The sequence below is a fragment of the Aedes albopictus genome, chromosome 2, assembly GCF_035046485.1.
Source record: "Aedes albopictus strain Foshan chromosome 2, AalbF5, whole genome shotgun sequence".
In the NCBI taxonomy this organism is placed as follows: domain Eukaryota; kingdom Metazoa; phylum Arthropoda; class Insecta; order Diptera; family Culicidae; genus Aedes; species Aedes albopictus.
Window position 1 is genome coordinate 407565005 of NC_085137.1, and position 21319 is coordinate 407586323.

The 21319-nt window shown below is 47.0% G+C and overlaps 1 protein-coding gene across 1 annotated transcript; it reads right to left on the bottom strand.

The window, feature by feature from the left end:
• Nucleotides 1–335: 335 nt before the first annotated feature.
• LOC109406018 (lysosomal cholesterol signaling protein) lies at nucleotides 336–20528 on the bottom strand (the record flags this gene model as incomplete). The annotated part of the gene is made up of 6 exons (XM_062854817.1): nucleotides 336–1158; nucleotides 5823–6332; nucleotides 6395–6924; nucleotides 6981–7922; nucleotides 20004–20149; nucleotides 20234–20528. Coding segments are annotated over 6 exons (2625 nt in total), but the record flags the coding sequence as incomplete, so codon positions are not given.
• Between the last annotated feature and the right edge of the window lie 791 nt (nucleotides 20529–21319).

A 21319-nucleotide genomic window follows, 5' to 3' on the forward strand; every position in this document is an offset into this window, starting at 1 on the left:
TCATGTTATGTTTTATATATCCATGCCCACTATTTCATGAAAAACTGAGATTCTCCAATAGAGCTAATAAACTATAGAGGAAGAATGTCGCTGGCGTCGCCGTCGCAACATCTCTTGCTGGCGGAGATAGGCAGGGATATAAGTGCCAAAGCGAAAAAGTATGCAGTTTGACAGATAGATACCCGACATGTTCCCGAGCGAGAACAAAGGGAACACCAGCGACATTCGTCCTCTATAGTTTACTAACTCTATTGATTCTCCGGTAATGAGGAATCCACATTTGTTTGGGGTATGTATAAGGATTTGTCATCCAAATAATAGCAACACAAGCTCCATAAGCTGCTCAATATTATAAATATTTAATATATAGGTATATATTTCTATTTGTAGCTTGTATCAGACCAAGTTTTTGTGTATTGATTGAGAACCTTTAAAGCGTATGCTACAACATTCATAAAATATTCTATATGCTAAATTTAAATGGTTCATTCTAATGTGGTCCTTCCGTTAGAAAGAATAAAATATTTACAATCACTCAAATCACGTTGCCGCTCAATCATACCTTCGATCTTTTGCCCGACAAGACAATATCGCGGAGTTGGGAATAAATAGTCTAAACTAAGAATTATTCAACAAAATTCGCATTACGAAACAAAACTACCTAAACAAATAATAATCTACGAGTAATCGTCTCGTAGTTCATCACAATACTTTCCTTGTCTCTGTCCGTCTTCTTTTTGGTAACCGGTTACGTTCCGTCTTTTTGTTGTTTGGGAAACTCTTGGAGTTCTTGGTTGTACCTCCGTGCTATTCCTAGAATTATTGTTGATTATTCGTCTGCTTTTTGGTCTATTTTTGCCCTAGAAATACTGGCTGCTGCGAGAGTAAAGCAAAGCACTCCAGATGATGGTGCGGATCCTGAATTAGGCCGATCTTGCCGATCTATGCCAGCCAATCTACAAACGATCGCAGAACGTGTACAGCAGGTTGCGATCGTGGAAGTGGTACACGTTGTTGATGTGCCGCAGGACCCGTCCATCGATCAGGCGCCGTGCGTAGTGCGTGGCGTCCGAGCGGTCCTTGGCCAGGCCCACCTCGATGAGCCAATCGACGAAAACGTTACCGTAGAATACCTTCTTGTAGATACGGATGCGCCATCTGAAAAAAAAAAAAAGAAAAATTGACTTCCGTTATAGGGCTGGCTGAACGTTGATCTTCTTGGTAATAAAGAGCTTCTCATAGGAGAATGACAGACGTAACACAATTAGGAATCCCTGGAGGAATTCCTGGAGGAATCCCTGGAGCAATCCTTGGAGGAATCCTTGGAGGAATCCGTGAAGGAATCCCTGGAGGAATCCCTGAAGGAATCCCTGGAGGAATTGCTTGAGGAATTCCTGGAGGAATTCCTGGAGAAATTCCTGAAGGAATTCCTGGAGAAATTCCTGGAGGAATTCCTGGAGAAATTCTTGGAGGAATTCCTGGAGAAATTCCTGGAGGAATTCCAGGAGGAATTCCTGGAGGAAATCTAGGAAAAATTCCTGGAGGAATTCCAGGAGGAATTCCTGGAGGAATTCCAGGAGGAATTCCTGGAGGAATTCCAGGAGAAATTCCTAGAGGAATTCCAGGAAAAATTCCTGAAGGAATTCCAGGAGAAATTCCTGAAGGAATTCCAGGAGAAATTCCTGAAGGAATTCCAGGAGAAATTCCTGAAGGAATCCCTGGAGGAATCCCTGGAGGAATTCCCGGAGGAATTCGTGGAGGAATTCCCGGAGGAATTCGTGGAGGAATTCCCGGAGGAATTCCTGGAGGAATTCCTGAAGGTATCCCTGGAGGAATTCCTGAAGGTATTCCTGGAGGAATTCCTGGAGGAATTCCTGGAGGAATTCCTGGAGGAATCCCTGGAGGAATTCCTGGAGGAATCCCTGGAGGAATTCCTGGAGGAATCCCTGGAGGAATCCCTGGAGGAATTCCTGGAGGAATCCCTGGAGGAATTCCTAGAGGAATGCCTGGAGGAATTCCTGGAGGAATCCCTGGAGGAATTCCTGGAGGAATTCCTGGAGGAATCCCTGGAGGAATTCCTGGAGGAATCCCTGGAGGAATTCCTGGAGGAATCCCTGGAGGAATTCCTGGAGGAATCCCTGGAGGAATTCCTGGAGGAATCCCTGGAGGAATCCCTGGAGGAATTCCTGGAGGAATCCCTGGAGGAATTCCTGGAGGAATCCCTGGAGGAATTCCTGGAGGAATCCCTGGAGGAATTCCTGGAGGAATCCCTGGAGGAATTCCTGGAGGAATCCCTGGAGGAATTCCTGGAGGAATCCCTGGAGGAATTCCTGGAGGAATCCCTGGAGGAATTCCTGGAGGAATCCCTGGAGGAATTCCTGGAGGAATCCCTGGAGGAATTCCTGGAGGAATCCCTGGAGGAATTCCTGGAGGAATCCCTGGAGGAATTCCTGGAGGAATCCCTGGAGGAATTCCTGGAGGAATCCCTGGAGGAATTCCTGGAGGAATCCCTGGAGGAATTCCTGGAGGAATTCCTGGAGGAATCCCTGGAGGAATTCCTGGAGGAATCCCTGGAGGAATTCCTGGAGGAATCCCTGGAGGAATTCCTGGAGGAATCCCTGGAGGAATTCCTGGAGGAATCCCTGGAGGAATTCCTGGAGGAATCCCTGGAGGAATTCCTGGAGGAATCCCTGGAGGAATTCCTGGAGGAATCCCTGGAGGAATTCCTGGAGGAATCCCTGGAGGAATTCCTGGAGGAATCCCTGGAGGAATTCCTGGAGGAATTCCTGGAGGAATCCCTGGAGGAATTCCTGGAGGAATCCCTGGAGGAATTCCTGGAGGAATCCCTGGAGGAATTCCTGGAGGAATCCCTGGAGGAATTCCTGGAGGAATCCCTGGAGGAATTCCTGGAGGAATTCCTGGAGGAATCCCTGGAGGAATTCCTGGAGGAATCCCTGGAGGAATTCCTGGAGGAATCCCTGGAGGAATTCCTGGAGGAATCCCTGGAGGAATTCCTGGAGGAATCCCTGGAGGAATTCCTGGAGGAATCCCTGGAGGAATTCCTGGAGGAATCCCTGGAGGAATTCCTGGAGGAATCCCTGGAGGAATTCCTGGAGGAATCCCTGGAGGAATTCCTGGAGGAATCCCTGGAGGAATTCCTGGAGGAATCCCTGGAGGAATTCCTGGAGGAATCCCTGGAGGAATTCCTGGAGGAATCCCTGGACGAATTCCTGGAGGAATCCCTGGAGGAATTCCTGGAGGAATCCCTGGAGGAATTCCTGGAGGAATCCCTGGAGGAATTCCTGGAGGAATCCCTGGAGGAATTCCTGGAGGAATCCCTGGAGGAATTCCTGGAGGAATCCCTGGAGGAATTCCTGGAGGAATCCCTGGAGGAATTCCTGGAGGAATCCCTGGAGGAATTCCTGGAGGAATCCCTGGAGGAATTCCTGGAGGAATCCCTGGAGGAATTCCTGGAGGAATCCCTGGAGGAATTCCTGGAGGAATCCCTGGAGGAATTCCTGGAGGAATCCCTGGAGGAATTCCTGGAGGAATCCCTGGAGGAATTCCTGGAGGAATCCCTGGAGGAATTCCTGGAGGAATCCCTGGAGGAATTCCTGGAGGAATCCCTGGAGGAATTCCTGGAGGAATCCCTGGAGGAATTCCTGGAGGAATCCCTGGAGGAATTCCTGGAGGAATCCCTGGAGGAATTCCTGGAGGAATCCCTGGAGGAATTCCTGGAGGAATCCCTGGAGGAATTCCTGGAGGAATCCCTGGACGAATTCCTGGAGGAATCCCTGGAGGAATTCCTGGAGGAATCCCTGGAGGAATTCCTGGAGGAATCCCTGGAGGAATTCCTGGAGGAATCCCTGGAGGAATTCCTGGAGGAATCCCTGGAGGAATTCCTGGAGGAATCCCTGGAGGAATTCCTGGAGGAATCCCTGGAGGAATTCCTGGAGGAATCCCTGAAGGAATTCCTGGAGGAATCCCTGAAGGAATTCCTGGAGGAATCCCTGGAGGAATTCCTGGAGGAATTCCTGGAGGAATCCCTGGAGGAATTCCTGGAGGAATCCCTGGAGGAATTCCTGGAGGAATCCCTGGAGGAATTCCTGGAGGAATCCCTGGAGGAATTCCTGGAGGAATCCCTGGAGGAATTCCTGGAGGAATCCCTGGAGGAATTCCTGGAGGAATCCCTGGAGGAATTCCTGGAGGAATCCCTGGAGGAATCCCTGGAGGAATTCCTGGAGGAATCCCTGGAGGAATTCCTGGAGGAATCCCTGGAGGAATTCCTGGAGGAATCCCTGGAGGAATTCCTGGAGGAATCCCTGGAGGAATTCCTGGAGGAATCCCTGGAGGAATTCCTGGAGGAATCCCTGGAGGAATTCCTGGAGGAATCCCTGGAGGAATTCCTGGAGGAATCCCTGGAGGAATTCCTGGAGGAATCCCTGGAGGAATTCCTGGAGGAATCCCTGGAGGAATTCCTGGAGGAATCCCTGGAGGAATTCCTGGAGGAATCCCTGGAGGAATTCCTGGAGGAATCCCTGGAGGAATTCCTGGAGGAATCCCTGGAGGAATTCCTGGAGGAATCCCTGGAGGAATTCCTGGAGGAATCCCTGGAGGAATCCCTGGAGGAATTCCTGGAGGAATCCCTGGAGGAATTCCTGGAGGAATCCCTGGAGGAATCCCTGGAGGAATTCCTGGAGGAATCCCTGGAGGAATTCCTGGAGGAATCCCTGGAGGAATTCCTGGAGGAATCCCTGGAGGAATTCCTGGAGGAATCCCTGGAGGAATTCCTGGAGGAATCCCTGGAGGAATTCCTGGAGGAATCCCTGGAGGAATTCCTGGAGGAATCCCTGGAGGAATTCCTGGAGGAATCCCTGGAGGAATTCCTGGAGGAATCCCTGGAGGAATTCCTGGAGGAATCCCTGGAGGAATTCCTGGAGGAATCCCTGGAGGAATTCCTGGAGGAATCCCTGGAGGAATTCCTGGAGGAATCCCTGGAGGAATTCCTGGAGGAATCCCTGGAGGAATTCCTGGAGGAATCCCTGGAGGAATTCCTGGAGGAATCCCTGGAGGAATTCCTGGAGGAATCCCTGGAGGAATTCCTGGAGGAATCCCTGGAGGAATTCCTGGAGGAATCCCTGGAGGAATTCCTGGAGGAATCCCTGGAGGAATTCCTGGAGGAATTCCTGGAGGAATCCCTGGAGGAATTCCTGGAGGAATCCCTGGAGGAATTCCTGGAGGAATCCCTGGAGGAATTCCTGGAGGAATCCCTGGAGGAATTCCTGGAGGAATCCCTGGAGGAATTCCTGGAGGAATCCCTGGAGGAATTCCTGGATGAATCCCTGGAGGAATTCCTGGAGGAATCCCTGGAGGAATTCCTGGATGAATCCCTGGAGGAATTCCTGAAGGAATTCCTGGAGGAATCCCTGGAGGAATTCCTGGAGAAATCCCTGGAGGAATTCCTGGAGAAATCCCTGGAGGAATTCCTGGAGAAATCCCTGGAGGAATTCCTGAAAAAATCCCTGGAGGAATTCCTGGAGAAATCCCTGGAAGAATTCTTGGAGAAATCCCTGGAGGAATTCCTGGAGGAATCCCTGAAGGAATCTCTGGACGAATCCTTGAAGAAATATCTGGAGGAATCCCTGAAGGAGATCCTGGAGGAATCCCTGAAGGAGTTCCTGGAGGAATCTCTGAAGGAGTTCCTGGAAGAATCCCTGGAGGGTTAATGAAGGTACTTAAATAGCATTAATTTGCATGGATTCTCCTTAACTGGACGGTCGAGTGTAGATGGTAACAGGCGATAATTTTTAAAAATACCATACCTTTTATCCCTGGCGATCGCCTTCCGACAATTGTCCAGATGATGCGTCGTGAACTGATCGCAAATGTGTCGCGTTTCGGCGGACAGCTCGCTCCAAATCGGCAGCTGAAGCAGGTTCGCTCCGTACCAGATCTTGCGCCAGAACTTCATCAACGGCAGCAGCAGCTCGCCGGTGTCGGTAATGAACACGGCCAGAACGATAATGCTCTGACCAAAGTTGAGGAACGCATCCAGGAAGGTCAGCTCGACGTAGATTCCGGACATGCCTTCCATGATGAGTGTCCACACCGAGAGCGCCAAGCCGACGAACATGGAACAGAGGAGCAGAATCAGGAGGACCATGTGCTTGAGCGTTTGATGTTCGTCGACCGTTTTGTCGAACTCCAGCGGTTCCAGGCCGTCGCGAGCCTGCTCGCGGTAGTGTTCGATCAGTGTTTTGCACTGCTGTTTGGACGCGGATGCACAGTGGAACTGCGCAGAACACATTCCACTGGAGGTTATGGTTTCCTCGCTGGAATTGAAAAGGAGATTAGTTGAATTATACCTAACTGGAAGATCATCATGAACACATACTTTTCAATATCATTGTTGACGCTTCGTTGAACAACTAGGTCCTCAATATCTACCACAATTCGACCACCATTGGAACTTCCGCCACCATTCCCAGCACTGCAACAACCTCCGCCATTAGCCCCACCGCATCCTCCACCATCGTTACCCCGCAGAATTTCGTCATCACTCGAAGTCACCGACGGGCGACGCCTGTGCACCGTCCGACTGTGATGACCCGCCGCAGTTGGTGATCCTTCCTGGATCAAGTTGGTCACCGAAGTCGCGCCCAGCGTACTCGTGTCCGTTTCCGGCGAGGATACCTCCCTCGAGAGGGTCATGTATTTTTCGTGCCGTTTCTTGAAACGCTGGTGTAGAATCAAACAGCCCACGGTAACGATGAAGCACATGACTAGAAGAAACACTGCGATCGCGGCCTGGGCGTTCCCGTACTGAAAGCTGGGGTTGCGCTTCTCCGTTGGAGTGATGTTCTTGGTGTCCAGCAGGAACAGCAGCGATACGATGATGGTCGGTAGACCCCAAGCTGCGGCAATCTACGAGAAAATGAATGCTTTAATCTTGATCAAGGAGGATCATGTCCGCTACTTACAAATATCGGCCACAGCTTCAGCACGAAGCACAGACTTCGACACTGCAGGAACAGAATCGTGATCGCCAAGAACGCCGTCCACAGCCGGCTACTGTAACACCCAATAGTAAAAAAGTAAAACTGCAGATACATCTTCCACCCGGAGTTCTGATCGAACGTCGACCACATGATCACCCCAATGTTGCAGATCAGCTGCGATATGATCAAGCAGCTCGTTATCCGGTGCGGCATCTTCTTCATCCGCCGAGTCAGCGTGAACAGCACCAGCATCCACACCGAGCAGCACATGGCCACGATGCTGATGTCGAAGGCGAACTTGTCCAGCTCGTTCAGATAGTCGGACGGATTGAGATTCGTGATGGTGATCATCTTGGCCGAAATGAACATCAGAGGAGCGCTGATGAAGGTCGACGCCACCATGCTGTTGGCGATCAGATCCACATCCTGGTTGTACTGCGAGGCTATCACGAATACGCCCGGTGCCGAGGGAAACGTTCCGTACAGGAACCCGAACGTGCTGAGATCCGTCGTTTCGGAAAAGTTGGCGCCGGCGCCGATGATGTTCACAGTTTGTCGAGTCACCAACGGGAGTACCAGCAACTTCACCAGAATCAAGATTCCCGGAAGTATTAGGCCCGGTCCTTGTAGGGTGGCCCCTTGGCCGACCATTCTTAAACCTAGTAGGAACAGGGACGTCGCTGAGAAGGAGTTACCCAGGGCTTGCAGGATACTGGCGAGGACGGTTGGGATTCCGTTGCGGAAGATCTGTCCGCCGATTACGCCCAAGACGGTCATGAAGAGCACCGGGTTGAAGAAGATCGATTCGATGGTTTTGATAACGACTAGAACTTTACCTTTGAGGAATTTGCGGCTGGAGTTCGTGCCAGTATCGGCCAGTTGGGAGCAGGGTGGAATCGATGGCCGACGGGTTTGCTGAAGTGTCTGGAAAGAAAAGGTAAGATAAGAATTACTGAAAGATTCTTACATGAAAGCGATTTTAAATGCTTTCAAAATTCCAAGGGTTTCACCTGAAATGTCTCTGGCTCCTGAAATCGTGAAAAAATAACCAGCCGCAAAAAAAGCAATGTTTTCCGTACAGAAAATCATCAACAGAATAATGCAAACCGAGACCATAGGCAACGACCCCAGCGAGCAAAAAGAACTGATTGGAAACTCGGTACGTGGAGTGAAACTGTCGATCTCTCAACTTCATTGGGAGCACCCGCATACCCGCCGATGTACTGAAGGAACGCGGGTTCGGCATCGTAGCGCTGCAGGAGCTGTGTTGGACAGGATCCATGGTGCGAATGTTTAGAGGAAATCATAGTAGGGTCTTGTACCATTTGGGCAGGTGTACCTATTTTGGGCACTTGCCGCTATAACTAAGTCAATTTCAAACCGATTGATTTGAATTTTTGTATAGATTTAGGCACGTACAGTATCTAACTCGGTACAAAAATTCAAATCAATCGGTTTTGAATTGACTTATTTATAGCGGCAAGTGCCCAAAATAGGTACACCTGCCCAAATAATACAATACCCTATTATCATACCATCTACCAGAGCTGCGGCAACACACGCGAGCTGGGAACAGCTTTCATCGTGATGGGTGATATGCAGAGGCGCGTGATCGGTTGGTGGCCGATCCACGAAAGAATGTGCAGGTTGAGGATCAAGGGCCGGAATCAACGGAACAAATGGATCGACGAAGAGTGCAGAACGGTAAACAGCAGACCGGCCCCGTTTGAGAGAAAGATGTATTTTTTCATCTTCTGAACCATGGGAGGATAATCTGCTCAACAGACACCTGAACAGGAATGCCCAGGTTAAGAACAGTATTCTACAAAAAAAAAAGAAAACCAGGACAACTCTTTCCCCGACTCTCTAAACAACATTCCCTTGGTCGCTAAACCCTTTGTCTCTCCGGAATCACCAAGAAGACATTGCTTCAAAGAGGGGCTAGTGCATATCGCACCCTCAAGCTAAGCTGCGTGACTTGCTTTGGGGAGTCCACGGAAGGCAGGCAGGGTCGACACCACGCCTGCTTCCAACTGCACAGCAAGTATCAAGAACTGATACCGCGTACACAGCGATTTGACCTTCCCGTAAGTAAGGCCCCATCAACCAGCACACAGAAGGACGTACCGGCATGGGGCCTCCACATGTCCCTTGTCGAGGATTCCTCTCCAATCGCGGGCTCGGATCCAACCCAGTAAACCGACGCCACGACATCAACGCTACCAGGATGTTCTCCCAGCGACCATTTAAAAGGGTGGATTTCGACCGGTGCGACCTACGTAGCCAACTCCGAACCCTTGGACCACCTTTTGTATAGCGTAGAGTAATGCGGGGCAAAGGTTCGCACCTAACGGACTTCACAAAATAACTATTGAACGAAAAGAAAATAATATCGTTTTCTTCGTTAAACGGGTTCCTATCATGTTGCCTTCAAAACGTAGTACAGTAATGTTCTGATTTTATCACGGCCTCCACGAGTCAGTCCTTCATTTTTCATTCATTTGCAGTTACTTTTGAGAGCAAGTGTTTTCCATCTTCCTCAAAATGAAGGTTGAAGGCACGATTTGAAACATTAAAAATATTAAAAACGTGTATAGATTTTGTAGAATATTTAAAAGCGTTTTTGAAAAGTGGCGTGATAAAATCGGAACAATACTGTACTAGATTTTTTCGCGTTCCTTTTGTAGTTTTAGTAATACAATTTTTAAGACAAGTACTCCAATGCGAACTTTTGCCCCATAGTGGGGGCAAAAGTTCGCATTATGCGGGGCAAAAGTTCGCACCTTGTACAGGGTAGTTTATTGGTGTGATGTTCATTTATTTCATGTTAATTCATGTTCATCTTTTCACTCTAGCCATGAAATCTGTTTCTTTCTGTTCTTAGAATTATGACCCAACTGGAATACGACCTGGTGTTCAGCCTTTGTATAGAGTGTGTTTGATGAATACTTCCACTACTATTAACTAAGAGCTGTCCTTTACAGCGTTACTGAAGTTGTCAAAATACATTGTGGAGTAATCATAGAGATTCGTGTTGCACAAAATGCATGAAAAAAAAAATCAAATATGCAGCAAAACTGTTAAACGGGACTGTTATCGCTTATTATCCCCGTCAGTATGGTGATGGATTATAACTGTGAATTTACAAACTTAGCTATAAAAGACCCCGGTAAAGTAGATGAACATAAGACCTTTAGAAACATACAAAAAGACACGACGAGGATGGCGAAGAAAATATTTCAAAATGTTTTTTTTAGCCATTTTGCATTTAGGGTGGGGTGGGGCAAGATGGGTCACCTAAGGATGGATCACCATAACTTTGTAAATACAATACGTATTGGTTTGTATTCGTCCGCTACTCTTTAATACACTAGTTAGCTATGCTAAAAGTCGATAAAAAGTTCATTAAATACAAAATATGATGTTAAACAAGCAGTTTTAAAAAGTGATCGATTTTGCGCCGTGAAAAAAGTGCGGGGCAAGATGGGTCACCTTTTAAGTAATTCACATTTTCTCAACGAAAAACGTCAAAATATAAGATTTATTCTGCATTCATATATGCTTCATATCCATACTGAGTAAACAAGAGCTACTAGAAAACATTTTAAAAATTTATTTGGAATATAAAAAAACTTTATGATTTGAATGGTCCTAGGGCGACTTGAAAATCGATGTTTTCACTAAAAAATTATCATAAGTTTATGTTATAATTTTGAGCGTTCATTCCACTTGATTGAAGTCATTTATGAGATAGTCTTGTAATGAAAAATAAATAAATTTTGAATGCTCCAAAAATACGTTCAAAATTTAAGGTGACCCATCTTGCCCCGCGGCCGTTTATATGGAGATTATATGGAATGTATCGCATAAGAAAAATGGCTAAAAACCATTTTATTTTTTATTTCCAATGAGAGTGAATATTTTTTCAATCAAGGCTTTTGTATATCCATGCTGGTCATCTAACAAAATTATTAACATAATCAAAACATGAGTAATGCGCGCAAAAATGGCACTGACCCATCTTGCCCCGCGACCCATCTTGCCCCGCCCCACCCTACTGATTTAAATGCGTAAGCAGAATGTTTGCATTACAATCAACCTTTTTACAAAACTAAGTTCAGACCCTCTGTCGCAACGATTTCAGGGTGCACTGCATACTACCCATATTATGCATATATAGTAGTTTTGTTTCTATACGAAATAATCATTGCTTCAAATATTCTGTAATTGTATTGATTATAAGACTCTAATTTTGGGCCCTAAGACTGCTCGGTTCTGGAAGAGTACCGGCTTAAGCCCCAGACAGCTGGTCTAAGCCGCGGCCGTCTACGGGGTGGGTCTCCAAAACCTCGTTTAGTCCCAGGTCTCAGGGCGTCTGGCGTGGGGAGGTTCTCGGAGCGCGAGGGACCTAAATAATTTAATTTCGGTGAAATGAAATGTGCTTTTAATGAAACTTACAGAAAGATGATGATCAACGATGGTGCACGGTTGTGCGTCGTCCGTCGGTCCGGCGGATGAACGTCGATAGAGGGTCGATGCTTGGCGGTCTGGGATCGACCGGGCTGCGTACTCCACCGGCGGCACGTGGAAGTTGAGCGCTAGCGGGCGTCTTGTGGCCCGCTGTGCCGACCGCTTTGGCGTTGGTCGGAGGAACAGGGATAGTGTAGGCCGGAGATAGGTAGCCGCTTTGCCCTTCGGTGATCGATAGGGGCGGCTGGCTTGACTTGGATCGAAGAATCCGGCAGCTGACGGAGCTGGCAGAGAGCGGAGCGTAGGAACAGGGTGCGGAATGGGTCACTGGGGCTTTCGATATCCGGCTCGGCGACTCGGGGACGGCTCTCGGCTGTGACGGCCGATTTGATCCCGATTGAAAACTCCGAGATGACGGAGGACGGTGCGTAGTAGCCGGGTATGGATTCCCGGAGACACTTCCACAACGAAGCAAAACTTGGCAGCACCCGGGCGTTTGCCCTTCCGATGGACGAAGTCGACGGTGCGTCTGTCCGGAATGGAGTCCTTCTGGCCACGGTGCGTCTCCGACAGGTTTATCACCGGGAGATTTAGGTAGGTTTCTGGGCCACACGGGTACTCCAAGGTACAATAACTTTAGCACGTCGGAAAACTTAAGGGACACTTTGAAGCCACGCGGGAAATCACATCTAGTGTAACAAATACGGTATGCACCACTATCTGCTTTCATCAGCGCCCACAACTTGACTGCCCGCCACCGCGCTCTCAATCTCCTACTCGACCGCTCGTTGGGAGCTCAGCCACCCACAGAAACGCGCGTTTCGCACTTCCTCGTAATTTGCGCTATCTTGCTTTGTGGGTACCATTGGAGGTGACTCTCCCACCTGGGCTTTGTGTAGACCATCCATCGCAAAATTCAAATGCACCGTTTCACAAAACTAAACTTCACAAAAAGTATCTCTACTTTCTCGCGCTCAGGGCATTAAGAAATAGGCAAGATGTTACCCGCCGGTAACATGATGTACTAGATTAGAATAACTAGCCACAGAAGTCCAATGTCGTGACTGTTCATGTGACTAACATCTAGTTTGCCACGCCATTACAGCGTCAGTAGTGGTACTAGAAGTGTCAAATAAATTTTGTTTACCAAAACAAATGATGCTCTTCAAGCTGGGCACATAAAAACAATTATTACAATAAAAATTATTATTTTAATTGAATAGCAAAAGTGACTACAGCGCCATTGGAGTTCTAGTATATTTCTATTTGTACTAGACTCAGAAATTTAGTGCGAACTTTTGCCCCACAGCTACTGCGAACTTTTGCCCCACTGTCGAGGTTCGAACAATGTCCCTTTCTGCAAGAAGCACTAGTAGTTTATTGTTTATTCGAGTGCACCTCGCGAACTACTATGGAATAACAATTCTCCGACATAAAGAGGTAATGAGATTCTTCTTCTTCCTGTTACTACAAATGCTTATTCTAAAAGGTCCGAAAATTCTATCAAAACCCCTAGAAACACATTTTTTTGCATAACTCTGCCAAATCATAACGAAATCATTCCAAATTTCACTGACGAGTAGCTGACCTGATTATGTGTCGAACCCATACAGATTTGTTTGGGTTCTTAACTCGTGCTCAGAAAAATACCCACTGCGAACTTTTGCCCCGTGCGAACTTTTGCCCCGCATTACTCTATGCAATAACCATTCTCCGAGTCCACGCGTCACGTCCTTTGTAGCTCCAAGGCGATGTGGGTGATAGTCGTTGAAACTTTAGTATGGACGTAGCGACAATATGCTTGCGCTTACTGGCGTACACCCAACGTACACCGCAGAGCTATTGGCCATCATCCGGGACAGTACCAGTACCAGCTGTGGAAGCTCTTTTACAGGCGTAATCAACATGGCAAAGAAAGCCCTTCAATTAATAACTGTGGAGTGCTCAAAGCGCACTAAGTTGAAACGAGGCAGGCCAAGTCCTAGTGGGGACGTCGAGCCATAAAGAAGAAGAAGAAGAAGGATAGCGTCTACGGTCGACCTCCCCTTCCAGAAGCCGTACTGGCTACTCGAGAGACCATTTACACCAGTGTTTCCCAAGCTTTTAGGAGGTTATCGCCTCCTTGGAGCTTGACCAAAAACATCTACAACAGCAGCCCAGCGCAGCGACCCGATACACTGCACGTCCGACGTGGTCGAACGCACCCTGGTAGTTCACATAAACATCGAAAATTCGGTAAAATTTAGTCGATCTAGGAACAGACATTTTTCAATAGTCATAGAAACAAAAAATGTTGAAATGTGAAGGAGTTTTAATGATTTAGTTGACATTCTGGACTTGTATTTCAACACTTTTGATAATTTTCAATTATTTAAAAAATCGCCCCCTTTTTTAGTAATTGCAGGGCGAAAAGTTATTGTTTTCCAAATTTTCGCCCCCTTCGACCTGATTTTCACCCCCCTGGGGGGCGATTTCACCCACTTTTGGAATCACCGATCTACACCCTCGGTGTGCCTCAATATTCTGTTGAGGATGATCTTTTCGAGCTCCTTCCCAAGGTTGTTAATCGATAAATTATCGTTATCGGCGATAAAGTTAACGTCTGTTATCGTTTATCGTCGATAACGATAACGTCTGCAGGCAGAAACATCATCGGCGATACAGTTAACTGTGAACATTATCGACTCGATAACGTCTCCGGAAAATTTCCTTCGCGATCTGAACCGTTGTTGATGCCGTCACTAGGGTAACTAGATTTATCGTAAAATTATCGAAGGTACGTTGATCTTCGCGTTGATTTATCGTTTGATTATCGTTATCGAGAGATTATTGAGCAACCTTTATCGTTATCGAGTTTGCGTTGAGTTAACTGTCGATAATTTATCGGTTAACAACCTTGCTCCTGCCCCATCATGTCGATCAAGCATATTGGTCTATATGTCGACGAGTCTCCGGATTTTCCACGCCTTTGGCAATAGAACCAGGCTCTGCCTCTTCCATACTTCTGGGAAAACTCCCTCATCCAGACATTTCTGCATAGCAGACCTGAACATCTCGGGAGCCTCTGCAATAGCTAATTTTAAGGCCAGGTTCGAAACTCAGTCCGAACCTGGTGTCTTACCTACGCTAAGTGGCCCTCTCCTTAACCCCCGGCCTGGTCCCCGGCTGCCTTACGGAAGAATACCCTCAATACATCTCTAACAGAGACCCTCAAAGCAGGCCTTTTTGCTTGCTTTTATCTCGATCTTCAGCACGGCTTTTGCAGCGGCGAACACGCCGTTCGTTTCTCTCTTCCTCAGATCGTGCTCGCTGAATCCGCCGCCTAGCTCGTAGGCAGGCGCGGCGCAGGTCCGCAATCGCGTCGGTCCACCAGTAAGCCGGTGGCCTCCCATTTCTAAGGGGTACTCGCCAAGGCATGATCGCATCGCACGCATGCGAGAGCACCGCTATCAGCTCGTTGCCGTCCAAACCAAGCAAGTTTCACACTGGGTTTTTACGCTTCCCTAAATACCCCTTCGTTGAAGTATGATGTCTTCCACCTTCGAGGGCTTAGGTCTTGCTCTAGCCGCCGCTTCCTTTACCCGACGCCTGCTGTTGTTGTAGTCGATACTGTAGCGAACCGCCAGGTGATCGCTGTGGTTGTTGCCATCGTTTACTCTCCAGTTCAAACTACTTGTTAGGCCAGAACTACAACAGGTAACGTCGATAATGGACTCCGCTCCATACCGACTAAAGGAGTACCTTGGTACCGACATTAACAAGATCGATATCTAGCATGGACAGTTTCTCTAGCAGAATCACTTGTGAGACAATGAATAAAAGAACGTCTAGTTCGGTAAGAGCTTGAACAAGTAATGAAAATTTATTCTAATTGATTACTCCTGCTAAACAATCAGGTTGCTAGGGTTGCTTAGGGTAGTGAACTACATTCAAAGGGTAACTACGTTTCTCAACACTCCTCCTTAGTTTACTATCCCTAAATATCTTCGAAATGCTTCATGCTTCTGCTTCGGTAGAACCTTGGTGAAGCCATCCGCGGATTGCTGCTGCGTTGGGATGTAGTGCAATGCAACATCTCCTCTCTCCAGACTATCCTTCACGAAATGGTATCGTATCGAAACGTGCTTGGTCTTCGGGTTGAATCCTTCGTTTTGTGCTATACATATCGCGGATAGGTTGTCACAGAAAATGGGAATCGTTCGTTGACCTTCTATCTCCTGCAACAGCTGCTTCCACCATAGTGCCTCTTGCGTTGTCCGGGAAAGTGCCACAAATTCCGCCTCGCACGACGACAATGCTACGGACGGCTGCCGCTTGACACTCCAGGACACGGCTCCTCCCATCGTGCTGAAGATGTTACACCGTTGTCGACTTCCTATTTGTCGGATCACCTCCCCAATCCGCGTCTGTGTATCCGGTGAACTGAGGATCGCCGGCTCTGTTGCACTCTAAAAGATGATCGATAGTGCCCTCCAAATACCGCATAATTCGTTTTGTTGCTTCCCAATGGCGACGACCGGGGTTTCCGCTAAACTGGCTGACCTTGTTCACCGCCAAAAGTATGTCCGGTCGTGTTCCTTGAGCCAAGTAGGTCAGGCATCCAACTGCTTCCTTATAGGGAACGTTCCGCATCACTTGAATCTCCTCTTCAGTACGTGCAGACATTGAATCATCCAGTTGTTCTCCGCGATCTGCAGGGGTTGCTACAGATCTACAATTCTCCATATTGAACCGCTTCAGAACTTCTTCGATGTATTGTTGCTGGTCGAGATGTAGTGTGCCTCCTATTTCCGGTCCCGAGTGACTCGCAGTCCCAAGCATAACTTCGCCACTCCAAGGTCCTTCATTTGAAAACGACTGTTCAGGAACTCCTTCAGCTTCTTCTTCAAGTCCGGGTTGTTGGTGAAGATCAACAGGTCATCAACATAGATTGTCACGAAGATCATTTCTTTCTTGCTAATCTTGAAGTACAAACACGAGTCCACTCTGGAACGAGTAAGTCCAAACTGCCGCATCGCTTCATCCAGTTGTCTATTCCACACCCTGCTTGACTGCTTTAATCCATACAGCGCCTTCCTTAGCTTGCAAACCTTGGTGGCATCGTTCACGTTAGCACCCTTCCGGCTGCTCCATGAAGATGGTTTCTTCCTTCAGGTCGGACTGGAGAAACGCCGTGACGGTGTCCATTTGCTCAACGTCTAGGTCGTGCTGCACTGCGAGAGCCATCAGATAACGTATCGTCGAGTATCTTACCACCGGTGAGTACACCTCCGCAAGGATGGGAACACTCACTTGCAGAGAGTTACATTCACTTGATGTTTTCTCAGCTCAAAAGCGTGCAATCATGAAATGATGTATGGACGACTTTTGCCTTATGGTTTTGTCTAAAAGTTTGCCGAATATAGTAGGGGTCGCACACGCATACTGAAGTCGTGAAGGAGTTGCGAAGGCAACTCTCCACGAGGTGAATGTAAATTACACTCACCTCGTGGAGAGTCCCTTTCACAGCTCTGTCACGACTTTGATATGCGTGTGCGACACCTACTCTATTCGGCAAACTTTTAGACAAAACCACAAGGCAAAAGTCGTCCATACATCATTTCATGATTGCACGCTTTTGAGCTGAGAAAACATCAAGTGAATGTAACTCTCTGCAAGTGAGTGTTCCCATCCTTGCGGAGGTGTACTCACCGGTGGTAAGATACTCGACGGTTTGAACGAGACTGAAGTTGTTCTTCTCCAACGTTAAACATATCGTCGCCAGCGCTCGCTCACTGGCTTCCGGATCAACTTGCTGGCCTTCCGCCGGCTGCACAGCTCTCCAGGTCCCTTCTCTGATGAGAATCATTTTCATGGAAAACGCCCACGAGGAGTAGTTTTGACGGCCCTTGAGTTTTTCGATCGCCGGAAGATTCACTGCATTCCCGTAGGCACGAACTATACCGCCGGTTCGCACACCGTCTCCTGATCCAGCCGCCAAATCGCCCCCGGATCCGGTTGCACCGCTTCTAGTTGTATTCATCCTGGACCGCTTCCGCTTGAACTCTGTCTTTCTACGTCCCTCGGAATCATGGCTTCTTTCTTCAACGAACAAACTTGTCTTGATGAATAGGAACAACGATTACTTCAAGCTATGGCCACGTCTCTGGGCCCATAACCACTTGTGAGACAATGAATAAAAGAACGTCTAGTTCGGTAAGAGCTTGAACAAGTAATGAAAATTTATTCTATTTGATTACTCCTGCTAAACAATCAGGTTGCTAGGGTTGCTTAGGGTAGTGAACTACATTCAAAGGGTAACTACGTTTCTCAACAGAATCTCACCCGCTGGTTCGTGAAACGGCTTCTCCATTTCACGGCCCAGGCATTAAATTCACACGCTATTACCACCGACCTTTGCCCTGATTTCAGCACGGTCGTCATACAGTCCAGCATCTGCGTGAACTGCTCGATCGACCACCTTGGAGGCGCATAACAGCTACAGAAGATGACTCAGTTGCTGGGCTGCGTCACAGTGGTTCAGGTTCAGCTGCGTTACCTGCACTGTGATTTGTCAGCTACGGCTCTGGTGTCCTGGATCCTGTCACCTGAAGCAAACCTCCGGGGGCTCGTGCAAAGTCATTTGGCATACTGACCAGCCCACCTTGAGCTTCTCTACTTTAACGGACTTGTTTGCGTCCGCCACAGGTAGCTGTATCAAGACTACCTGTATCCCTGCCGGGCCCTTCCGTAGCGGAACGGCTGCGGTGGCCACCTGCCCCTCGCACTGTTGCCACAGTACCCTCACCTCGACCTCCAAGGAGCTCTTTCGCCAGAATTTTGTAGGCGGTGCCCTTGTGCTCCGTGCCGCGCTTGAGTTCGAGCAGGGTCGAATCTAAGGAAAGTACGGGTGATGGGGGGGGGTTGTGCAGGGCCCTGGGCCCCACGTTTTAGGGGCCCCCACAAAAACCGTTTATGCTTGCTAAACATTAACTACTAGGTCTCCCGCAGTGAATCAAAATTCAACCATCGCGCAACAATAATGACAATGTCGCATCCTGTGTTTGTTGCGACAAAACAACCCATGCGACATAAGTTTGTCCCAACTTGAAAATAATGGGATTAACATCGTACACCACTAGTTTAGAGATTTTTAAGCCTTGCATTGCGATTTTCGAACGGTAACTTCGAGTCGGTAAACACTGCAACTCTGGTGAATCTCTATCATCAAACAGTTTCGACTTTGGGTTAGTAATAATTGATTATTCACGAGTTGAAAAGTACGCAACAAACTCAGCTTCCGTTTTGTCTGCAACAAAAAATGTCGAGATCATGTCATTATCTGTCACCAGTAGGGATAATGACTAATCGTCGCGCCTTCTTTGTTGCTTGTTTTGTGCCTCTTTTGTCTGACAATTTTCTTCACTGGTCTCCCGGCAAACTTTGTCTTGCCTAGTTGTGGATGCTTGACAATTGTTAGGGTCATTGCAGCACGGCACTCTAGATTGGTTTCATTTCGATCGTGTTGATTTTCTTCCCAGGTCATAAAAAAGCAGCACTTCACCTACTTTTCTACTTTTTAAGTGGATTTTCGTAACTTTTTGTACATATAAACACAGCCACCACGAATACGAATTGAACAATGCAAGGCTCATGCTGATCGGTCCACCCGTTCTTGAGTTTTGTTGCCTCAAAGAAACTTCAAACCAACCGGCTGCGATGCGGCCATGTTTTTGAAGTCATCATCTGTTTCAGGTCAAACATTTGGTTTAGGCGTAGTTTACGAATGATATTTTTTCTTTAACAAAAAAGTTCTTTGCATCCCCAATTGCGGCCTAATTTGAACACGTTTTTATTTATTGTAACATATTTCAGCTAAGAAAATTAGATTTTTTCATGATTCTCCTAGTATTTTCGAAAATTTTCTTTTTTGTTGTGGAAAGTATTACGCGCTTTTCAAGTGTTGATCCAGAAAAGTGTATTGTTTACAAACTTTTGCTGTCAAAATGGGGTTCAACGCACAATGGGGATCAGAGATGTTGGCTCGCTTTTTTACTGTGGGGTAGTATTCGGATGACAAGTGGCTGCTTCAAACTCATTTTTATATATTAACTATATTGTTCAAAACCACAGAAAACTTTTTTGCTCATCACATTTGTACCTCCAAGGCTCGATTCAGTTGAAAATCTGCTGATCAATGTAAGGGTAGCACTCAAATTGAGATTATCTGCCATTATAAACTGATCACTGTCAGCGTGGAACGATTGTCGATTCAAAAATGTGAAAACGATGCTGACGACAACGTTAAACTACAAGTAAATTTGCCGGCCGGCAAAGCCGCAGTCAATTATTGCATAATTAAAAGAGAAAAAATGTCCGCGTCGTGTGGCTTGGTTGGTTGGTTCAATGTCTGCTCTTACGTCGATATAGGTATCTCTCGTTTGAATATAATGTACCTACATTCACATGGTTGGGTAGATATAGAGTTCCATCATGAATTGCACAAAGCAGCAGGAATGTAAACAGCAATTATACAATCGATAATATGGCAATTACCTGTGTTTCTTCCGTCGCTTTCGCTCTAATTTTGGAGATCTCCATCAGAACGTAGCCAATGGGGTTCAGAATGGCCAACGAGATGGGCGCCAACAGGTAGATGTACGACGCATATTCAGGATGTAACTTCGAGTAGAGCGCCGTCACTGAAAAACAAGGGGAAAAAGTACAAGCTTCAATAAAAACCTGACCTTCACAAAGAACTCCGAGATGTGTATTGGACAACTCACCGATAGGAAACCCGATGGCAAAGTCGTTGCTTTGGGTACAGAAAATGGCGAGAATCCCGGCTCGACCATAGTTGACCGGGCGGGCCACCAGCAGCGAGATGATGGCCACGGCGAGGAATACGATCGTCTTCGATATCAAGATCGAGAGCAGAAAGTTCCAATTGACCGTGCTCCAGTTCAGCTCGGCCAGCGAGAGGAATATGACCGACGGCAGGGCGAACGTGCCCACGAAGGTGTTAAGGCCTTTGGCCTCGGTGTTGGTAATGATGTTGAGCCGTCCGGCAAGGTAACTAGAAAGAGAGGGCGGAAATGGTGCGGATTAATTGTAATTAGTATTAATGAGTAGATGGTTTGCGATGTAAAAAAGTTACATGTGATGCAACACATGATTTTGAAGCCGATAGATATTCTAGATTCTAGAGGACTCATATGATCGATTCATTACTCGCGAAGTCGAGCTCAAAGTCTTGAGATTTACATGCGAAATCTAGTCATACTTAGAAATCCTCTACATAGAGATGAGCGGAAGTTACATACGTCGATTTGGCAACGCTGTTTGTTTTGTTTACAACAGCTGCCAACACTTGCTACAAAGCTAGAAGTTCATACTTTGTGCGTGACTTCGTTTTGGTTCAAGTTTTTTTGTTTACATTTTCTAATTATGGTAGATTTTTTTCAAAATTTTGTTGAAATAGCGGAGAAATCTAAGAAATCTGAAATTCAATGCAAAAGTGTTGCGCTAATTATTTCGGCAGAAGTGAAGCAAGAAGCAGCAATGGAAGTTTTTTCGACAAGTGCAGCAACAAAAGTGTCGTCATAAGCATGAGCTTTTGAAAGCAGAATTAATAAATTTTTATCTTTTTATTAAACATACATATGCCGCCAATATCTCGATATTAAAAATAAATAATTTTAATTTATTTAGTTCCGATTGCAATACCGTTCAAACGACGCCTTCCTACGAACGATAAGCATGTTCATTTGGCTCACACTTTGACAGTTCTCTCTGCACGATTGGCTCACAATGGCCGCCTCCGCAGATCTCTATAATGAAGGATTACTAGCGAAAAATATCTCAAACATCGC